The sequence below is a fragment of the Larimichthys crocea genome, chromosome X (genome assembly GCF_000972845.2).
Source record: "Larimichthys crocea isolate SSNF chromosome X, L_crocea_2.0, whole genome shotgun sequence".
Taxonomy (NCBI): domain Eukaryota; kingdom Metazoa; phylum Chordata; class Actinopteri; family Sciaenidae; genus Larimichthys; species Larimichthys crocea.
In genome coordinates, this window is record NC_040020.1 from 29,531,301 (window position 1) to 29,541,479 (window position 10,179).

General features: G+C 39.6%; 1 protein-coding gene across 2 annotated transcripts in view; it reads right to left on the reverse strand.

Annotated features, from left to right (window-relative positions):
* usp34 (ubiquitin specific peptidase 34) overlaps positions 1-6,136 on the reverse strand; it is a 57,215-nt gene extending 51,079 nt beyond the window's left edge. For both annotated transcript variants that reach the window (XM_019259735.2, XM_019259734.2), the window contains exon 1: positions 5,769-6,136. In XM_019259735.2, the coding sequence (XP_019115280.2) occupies positions 5,769-5,811 (43 nt within the window). In that variant the 5' untranslated portion in view covers positions 5,812-6,136. The remainder of the gene's footprint in view (positions 1-5,768) is intronic.
* Between the last annotated feature and the right edge of the window lie 4,043 nt (positions 6,137-10,179).

Sequence of the window (10,179 nt, forward strand, 5' to 3'; positions counted from 1 at the left end):
ATATAAATGTTCCAGTTGTGACACTATAATGAGTACAGTTCAACTAAAATGTGTTTTTGAAAGCCAGCAGCAGTTGACTGTACACTGAAGCAGGGCAGAAGAAGCTCTGAAGCATTCAGATAACAAAGGATGTTGATAAAAAGCTCTTTGATAGGCCTGCTTGTGCTGCAGAACATTTTCACATGTCAAATTTAAAAATGTTTGTGTCTAATACTTCTTCATTTTCTCTGAATAGCAAAGTTTTACCGTTGCGTAAAGTCACAAGTTTAAGAGTTTTTAATGACTTGCGTCTTGAGATGTTTACAGAGGAGCAAATATTCAGCCTCTGATGTAAAACTGTTTTTTAAAAAACATAATTTTTTTGTAAAACTGAATCAACTGCAAAGAGAAAACTACAATCAGTTTAACAGCAGAATAAATAGGAAGACGTCCTGAGGTTATACTTCGAGCAGGCAACATTAACATGCTGATGTTAGCAGCTATGTCAATCGTAAAGCAAGTATTTATTCCAAAAAAAGAAAAAAAGAATGAATGTAACGCAATGATTAAAACGAAAGTGATGACTGACGTTATTTCATATCAACAGGATCATTAAAGTCTTCAGCACATTTCAATTCATCTTATTGTCAATTGGTGTATTTCAGTGTGGGCCAAAGTGGTCGACAGGCTGAATAAAAGGCAGGCTCTCGAGCCACGCCATGCCCAACATGGCAACACAAAGCTTGTGTCTGTCCACGACGAGGAGCGAAAATGATCGCCACATTGTTCTGGCAACCGTTTCCATAATTCGAGCCCCTACACAAATTGCTGGCATCGCCAACTTGTCATATCATCTGCCTCCAACTTCATGTACGGAAAGTAAACGATCGTTCCACAAAAGCAGAAGTTTCCTGTCCAAAATTTCTTTCCATCTACACTAAACCACACTTTTTTTAAATTTTATTTCATCCATTAGTGAGCATTATTCTCACCAGACTAATGTAACACAGTGGCTACACTCTCTGTTTATCTACAAACAGCAAAGTGTGGGTGGGCTATAGGGTCAAAATCTTCTCTCATGGTATACTTTCATTATGCTTCATCACATTTGATTATTTTGTGTCCATACAAACAAAAACTACATGAGTTACAACAACTCAAATTACTCCTAAATGAAAGATTTAAGTTTCCAAAAGATCAATAAGGAACAATAATTTTACTCTCCTTCATATTTCCTTCACTCTTTTCTTCTGTGGAGGTTGGCAAATCTCCTTATGGGTCATTACCGCCACCAACTGACACTCTCGTGTCACATAAGAACGTAGTTACCAGTCCTGCAGCCCAAATTGGGGCAGCTGGATCCAGCCTTGATTTGCTCCAAAACCTGCTGGAGTATGCAGCAGACACAGTAAGGAATAGCAGCGATGGAAATGGTATTGCCAAATCTCCTGGGGGAGACACATTTCTAACGATGCATGGTATATACTGTCATATCACCCAACCCAGGACAAGCATGGACACAGAAGACTGGAAAGGCAGAGAAATTTCTTAATGAATTATGTTTGAAAATAAAACCCAACCTAAGTCCAAAGCTGCCAGGTAGCAAGTTGAACGAGTGATGTCATAAATGTCCATTCTCATATCAGCCGAATAAAAGAGTGACTCTGAAGTCAGCCTTGATTATATGGTTGTATTTATTCCTTCAAAAAGGAGAACGAGACGTTTTTCTTTCAATGTGACAGAAACTTTTTTTTTAATGTTTTTTAGATTTATCTGCATCTGTGGGGACATTATCTAAAAGTTAATTACAGTACTCAGAAGCTCCTCTCGTACGTGTTGTCCAGGATGCTGCTGTGGTATTACAAATAAATAGTCCGGTCATCACAAGTAGGTCAGGGTCAGTGGTTCCCAACCTTGACTGTTGAGATGTATGTTTGTGTCTTTTGTTGGGAAATGGATTAAACTGCATGAAAAGGTTCATTATAATCTCTGGTCCGTGTCACAGCTGTGTGAATAATGCTCTCTGCCGGTCTGCTTTTATTTTGGAGGGGTATACAGTCCAGAAATGATTCCAGTCTGCCTATCAGCCAACATGTTTTAACAAAAATCAACGTTTGTCTTACATTTCCACACAAGTTGTGTAACAATATGCCCATTAAAGTGAAATCATACCCATACAAAGTAAAATATTCAAATCAGAGAGAACATACATCCCCAGACCCCTTTGACCAATAAAAAGTTCCACTAGTTTTATTATCAATTTGTCTGTCGTTATTTTCTAGATTAGCTGTTTGGTCTATAAAATTGTAAAAGAGATGTCGATCCCAGGTCTGAGTCCAAGGTGGTGTCTTTACATGTCTTGTTTTGTCCGTCCACAACCCAAAGATATTCAGTTTAACATGCTAGACAGAAGCAGGAAACAATAGTTTATTGCTGCAGCTTTACTCTTGATCATGAATTCATTTTGAAAATACCACAAAATGTCTTTCACAACCATTTCAAATTTTCCAAATTGTGTGTACTTGTTAAAGATATTCAATGCACATGTGTAAAACAGAAATGCAGCAAATTCTTGAATTTTTGGAAACCACATGAATCAGTTGAACACAGCTCCCTTTTGTAGGGGAGGGGATACTGACACACACACACTGCTGCTGCAGCAGCAAATCTGAGGTCACAGGTCACTTACAGACACAGCACATGGACCTGCCAATCTCGTAGACAGAGCTGTCACAGCTGACAGCACCCTGCTGTTGAGCCCCATCCCAAACCCTCAACAACACCACTTTGTATCAGTGGAGCTGTGCAGGCCAAACGGGCCTCATGCTACCCACCCCCCCAAAAAAACAAAACACAAAAATACAACCAGTTGTCACTTTGTTTCACCAATTCCACTGTTGAACTGGTGAAACATCAGCAGCAGCTTTGTCCTGTCAAGCCACTATGAAATCAGTATGAAATGATATACATTAATACATTTCCTGTACAGGCGATGTTACTGTTAGACTGCATTTTTACTTACTCTTCTTGTGTTTAGACTAAATTTAACCTGAGTTCTGATGATCTTTGCAGAAGAAAAAAAAGTTCTTCTCACATTAAGCTACTGATAAAAAGTACTGCTTTCATACTGAGAGTCAGGTAATCTCAAATGATACCCAGCTCTGGTTGTAACATGCGCTCAGTGTTATTCAGTTTATCACCAAGACCAGCACAAGTTTCCACAGAACGACTTCTACCAAACTGAAGAATGTGAAAAAGGTGAAAAGGTACTGCTACTGTTTGACTTTTACCATGAACATCAACTAGACAACTTCACTTGGAGTTTCTCTCACACACACACACATCAATATTAGAAAACAGTCACTTTGTTTTCTCCACACATTACACTGGCCTGTACACACCACACATACACAACGCTGAATCTAAACCTGTGAGGTCGACTGTCACATAAACAGCTTACGAACAGATCATATGGCAGCCAAACGTTGTACTGACAACTTCACCAATAACAGAACTGGAGTGAACACCAGTAGGCAGTTCGTCTGAGACAACAAACATTGGAAGGACAGTCCCAAAGTGTAAAACAGATGAACTGCTTGTTCAAAATGAACTACATCACCAAAGATCTGCGACTTCTTTGTGTACTTCTGGTCTGGGGTTCCCCTCCATTCAAATGAGGGGAAATCTTAATGCTACAACACACAATGATATTTTAAACTGTTCTTCAAACTTTGTGTCAACAGTTTGTGTTTGTCCCTTTCCTGCTTCAACATGGCAAAGCCCCACTGAGCACAAAACAAGCTCCACAAAGAAATGTTTTTCCCAATCTGGTGTTAAAGAACTTGACTGGTCTGCACAGAGCCCTGACCTCAACCTCAACCAACACCTTTGGGATGAACTGGAAGGGCAACTTCTAGCCAACATCAATGGCCAGTTTCACTAATAGCCTATTCAGGCTTGGCTTTAATAAGCGGCTGTTGCTATTAAGAATGGAAAATTAATGATATCGACCTTTAAACGTCTGTCTAACGAGGAAGAGAGGAAGAAAGAGAAGGCAGCCAAACAGAAAGTGTGCACACATGGGCAAGAATATTTGGTTATAATGTAACGTAATGTAATTCTGTGCTATTGTACGATTTACAAATTAGGTTGTATTGAGCCGCAATGCAGTCTGAAGTCTCTGCTAACAATGACAACCATGTCATGCGTACATCTCCTGTATGACAGGGTTATTAAAATGCTGCTGTGTGCAGATTGGGTACGAGTCCTCGCAGTCAAATTTAAAATTATTGTGGAGAAGACAGGAGGTTGTTATAACAGTGTCCTGGATGTTTGGGTGTCCACATAGTTTTAGTCATATACTGTACAATGAAGATGCAGGTGGCCACAACTCACTTACAATTAGACTTATTGTAAATACATGTATGGACACACTCCTAAAGTCTTTATCTGCTAACTGACAACAAATCAACTAGTGTGAAAAACACTGATTGAGTAGTATCTTGGGATCTTTTTTAAAGTTTGTATCACCAATTCAGTCAGGTGCAACAAGACTGTCTGTTAAAGTGAATTCCTGCAGGAGGAGCTTTCACCTCCCACACACACACACAAGTTCACACAAAAGGCTGGACACACCGGAAAAAGGACAAATAACCCGTCGATCACTGCATAGTAACGGCTTTAAAATGGTGACACGACGCAAAAAGTCTTTGTTCTGTGTCTTACAGACAGCCCTGAAGTGCAGCAAGGCCTGGTTAGCACGGCTAACTTCTAGCCATAAATGCAACCTTGTATTTACGTTTGCTGGCTTAAGTTGACGTTAGCCCTCTGTGTGTGTGTGTGTGAGGGAGGGGGAAACGGGACTTCGTGTCAATATTAGAAATAATATAACAACAAAACGAGCAAGGATAGTGTGCAGAAGACATTTCCCGAAAACATACACAAGCTACGGAGGATTAACGATGTGCTATGTGCCAAAAATATGCGCCTCGTTGCAGCCATTAATTTTCTGGGGCTAGCTCAGTTACCGCTAGCTCAGACTAGGTTACCACATAACAGACTCCAAAAAAAAAAACACACACACACACAAGAAATCTACATCATTGTCTTCGTGTCAGCGATGTTAACCGTGAGCGTGTTTGTGACAGTTAGCGGGCCATTTTGAGCTGTGGATGTGACCATCCGCAAAACAATGGGTGGCAGCGTAGTGGACAGCTAGCAGACTGACCTGACAAACACATCAAACAAAGTCAGGGCTGCTCGCTAGCCGAGAGCAGCTAACTTAGCTGCTAACTTCCAAAAATCCGTGCAAGCCCCGTGTTTCAGCAACAGCGACATGCCTCTAAATCGCCTGTGTGCACCGTGTTCAACAGCGCCGAGGTGTTTTAAGTCATGGCTGCAGTGTCACATACAAAAACCGAGCGAGGCGATGAGATTTTTAAGTGGGTTTTTATTTGTGAGGAGTGTTTGACAGACAGGCCCCAAAAAAAACTGACTGCCAATTTTGGAAGAGGAAAAAAAAAAAAAAAAGGCAAACAGACACACAGCCTGACACAAGACGTTAACTGTCACCGGCTGCAAAATATGCAGAGACAAAAGTCATCACGTCACGCTGTCTTATCGCTGCAAAGTGTGGACACAAAGGCGAGCTGATCGGGAAAACACACAAAGTTATATTGAGCTAGCCTCCGAGCTAACATGCTCCCATCAAGCTTCAGTGGACAGCGACGCTAACATGAAGCAGCTGCTTCAGCATCGGCTGGTGTAAATAAAACGATTTGTTCACTTACTTTCATTTAAAACCTCCACCAGCTCGGCGCAGTTTTCACACATTGTTCATGAAGAGGAAAACTGTAGTGCACCTACTCAAACCATCGCACTGGAAGCTGTTGTTGGCTTGGCAGTTGGTTGTTTTTGGGGTAAAAAAAGGCCCAGTGGAGGGAGTGATTGGTGAAGGTTATTCCACTGAGTGAAACCAGGGGAGACAAAAAGGTGTAGAACGTGATTTGCATCCAAGCGAAGTTGATGTACACCAAAAGTTAGGAGGCACTGGAAGGCAGAAATCGAGTCAGTCTCCAATCTGAGCGTTACTTGAGAGAGCAGACACAGCAGCCATGTTGAAAAAGGAGGGAGGAGGGGGGGGCGATATGAGTGTGGAGAGTTCGGCAGTTTCCGTCGTGTCTCCTTCACCCGTTCGGCTTTCTTCGGTACTCTCGCGATATCTGTCAAGTGACGTTGACAACCTTTATTTAGTGTCTCAAGGACAACCAACCTTCTGTAGTCTGACACAAACACATTACTTTTGCGTTTGTTGCACTTTATTTAATGTAAATTTGTTCTTGTATATACCTTTCTGTCTATATATTTATATTTTGTTCGTAATTGATGATTACTATTTTAACATTTAACAGTATTGTAACAAAAATAATTTCCCCCTGGGATTATTAAAGTCTTTCAGATTCTGATTCTGATTCTGAACTAAAAACTAATCTCCACGATTTTAATTTAAAAAAAAAATCCAGATAAAATATGAATGTTAATTAATAAAAACATTATTACTAAAAACATTATTACTTAATATACTGATCTCAGCCTTTTTAAATCAAAGATCCACTTTTTTATATTGTCGTTTTATTCCGACCAGGGCAGTGTCATTCCTCGGGTGTACTTATTCTGTCTGCTGCTTTTTATGTATTTCTGGAAGGTTTTTTAACACTACAGCACTTTTAATTTTAATTTAATTGTATTTATTTGCTATGTACCTGTTATGTATTATTTTTAAGGCTTCGTTTTAAAGCACTTTGGGTACTGTCTGGCTATTGTAAAGGGCTATACAAATAAACTTGATTTTATATATATATATATATATTCAATATTAATATTTATGTTTTTCTTTTAATTTGAAGGTTAGACATAGTCAAATGTACGGAAGCCTATTGCTGCCACACCAGAAAAATAACAATGTATCAGTGTCACATCACGTCTTAAAAATATAAATTATCACGTTATAATTTGAAGATACATAATCAAACACAATGTGCCCTTAACAAACTAATTCATTGATCACTGTAACTTTATAATTAGTTACGATCCTGTCTGAGCAGACAGTGTAATATTCACAGAAATACAACTTTAATTGATTCCCCAATCGCATTTCTATTTAAGTGTTATTTATACATGTGTATATAGTGTTTAAAATAGGATACTGTATAGGTGTATATTGTTAAAGTTTTGTTTTCTTACTATCTCACTTACCGTTTGGGAGCTGTGGTAACAAAAACAATTTCCCTGCGAGGATTAATAAAGTATTTCTGATTCTGATGGCTCGTTGTTTTCAGGAATATATTTCCTGTTTATTTTGTCTATAATACAGATATAATTAAATAATGTAAAACCATGACAACTGAAAATACTTGTTTTTCATGTTTGTGTGCTTTATTGTGTTTGTCTTGTTTGTTTGTACAGTATATGGTACAGTTAAAACAGGCTTGTTGTTTAAGTCCAAACCTGATGAGGCTCATTCAAGGTGAAACTTTTAACTTTTTGCAGTGTCATGTGATGTGATCTCAACTGTCTTCACATCAGCACCAGCAAGACATAGGAGACTGGATATCGAGATGGTGGAGCATACAAATACCTGGGTATTTACCATAACAACAAACTGGACTGGTTGTAGTGTGCAGGACTGTTAAAAACTTTCTATGACACTGTGGTGTAGCGTCATCTGTTGGGTACAGGTTCAGAAAAAGACTCAACAAACTGGTCAGCTTTGTCCTGAACTGCCCCCTACACTCCATAGAGGAGTGAGAGGAGGATGTTAGCAAAGCTGACATCCATCATGAACAACTCCTCTCACCCCCTGCATGAGTCTGTGGGGGCCTTAAACAGCTCCTTCAGCAACAGACTGCTACGAAGAAGTGCTACCACAGGTCCTTCATTCCAACAGATGTCAGACTCTTTAACACCAGCATGACTTCATGACTTTTCTCTCTATATTTATTATTTATCAACCTTGTGTATACAAGCTGCTGTAGCAAGTGAATTTTATGTCATATGGACAGGTAACTTAAAAACATAATCAGACCCAGATGTCACTTTCTCAGGACCTACAGTGTAGTTCCTCTCCCCGGAACCAAACCTGGTATAAATTTGCCAACAGGCCTGCTACCAATTTCAGAGGCATTTAAAGTCACAACTGGCAACTCAGTTTCCTTCAAACTAGGTTAACAGAGCAGAGTCTAATGGACTTTGTTTGGCCAGTGTCTGCAGTTGCTCATCATACCAATTGTCTGCACGCACTGCTATACTGGTGTTAATGTAGAAAAAAAAAACAACCTTATCCAGAGCAGCAACATACAGTCCTGTGCAAAGGTTTAGACAGGTGTGAAAAAATGCTGTAAACTAAGAATGCTTTCAAAAATATAAATAATTGTTTATTTTTATCAATTTACAAAATGCAAAGTGAGCGAACAAAAGAAAAATCTAAATCAATATTTAGTGTTAGTGCCCTTCAAACCAGCATCAGTTCTTATAGGTACATTTGCACAAAGTCGCGTATTTTGTATGATTATAGTCAGGTGTATGATCAAACAATTACACCAATTATAACAGGTGCTAATGATCATCAATTGTACATGTAGGTTGAAACACAGTCATTAACTGAAACAGAAACAGCTGTGTAGGAGGCTTAAAAGTCCGGTGTGTAGGATTTAGTGGCACCTAGTGGTAAAGTTGCAGATTGCAACCAAATAAATACTCTCCCACGCCTCAGCCTCTCCCTTGAAGCATCCGAATAATCTGAAATTTACATAAAAAGCCAAAAGGCCATCTAGATCAGTGTTTAGTTTGTCTGCTCAGGGCTACTGTACAAAAAAGGCGGTTCAACATGGCCGACTCCATGGAAGAAGACCCACTCTCACTGTAGATATATAGGACAACACAATTGTTATTTTCAGGTGATTATACACTGATGGAAACATACAAATGAATATTGTATTCCATTCCAAAATCCATTTTAGCCATAACTTGAGATGTTTATACATAATTGGATTGGAGGGTGAGCATGAGCAACCATATTGTGACACATGGTCAATATTCCTTTATTATTCAAATACTGACGATAATGAAGTCATGTCTTTCACCAAGTTGCTCATGTTTATATTTCCTGTATGACACAACACGGTAAGAGTGCACATGGAGAAGTATCTCAGATGTGCGTTTTGTATACCATCTTCTAAAATTTGTAGTTTTACTACAGATTATGTCAACAACATGCACCATCATATAATGACATAGGCTGGTTTAGTGGTTGTCTTCTCCTAATCCCTCATGAATTCTTTTCTTACCCACATGACGTTTTCCATCGAGGTTAGGAAAGGACATAGGAGGCTGTACACTCTGCTACCAAGGTGAGGTTGTGGAAGACAGTTTCATATCACAGTAGCACAGCAACAAGACACAAGGTAGTCATACTACATAAGCAAGGTTTCTCACAGAGCTTTCAAAGCAGACTGGGGTTTCAAGATGTGGTGCTCAAGACCTTTTGAAGAAAGCACAAAGAAATGTGTAATGTTAACCAGTGGGACCCAGGTACACCAATCTACTGTCCAGAGAAGTCTGGCCAGAAGTGGACTTCATGGAAGAGTTGCAGCCGATGGAAACAACTCAAGACTCAACTATGCACAAAAACGTAGGAACTGTGGTGACAGCAGGTGCTCTGGACTGATGAGTCAACATTTTAAATATTTGGCTGTAGCAGATTTGTTTGCAGAGGGCTGGAGAGCGGTACAATAATGAGGCTCCTTGCAAGTTTGGGGCTACATTTCTGCAAATGGAGTTGTAGATTTGGTTTAGATAAATGGTGTCCTCAATGCTGAGAAACACAAGCAGTTAGTTAAACATCATGCAATACCATCAGGGAGGCGTATGATTGGGCCCAAATTTATTCTGCAGCAGGACAACGACCCCGAACAATGTCATTAAGTTTGTGAACTATTTTCAGCATAAAGAACAAGAAGTCCTAGAAGTGATGGTATGGCCTTCATCCAGCACTGATCTCAACATCAGAGTCTGTCTGGGATTACATGGAGACAGAATGATTTAAGGAAGTCTACGTTCACAGAAGATCTGTGAGAAGATCAAGATGTTTGGAACAACTTCCCAGCCGAGTTCCTGCAAATCTGTGTGCAGGTGTACGTAGAG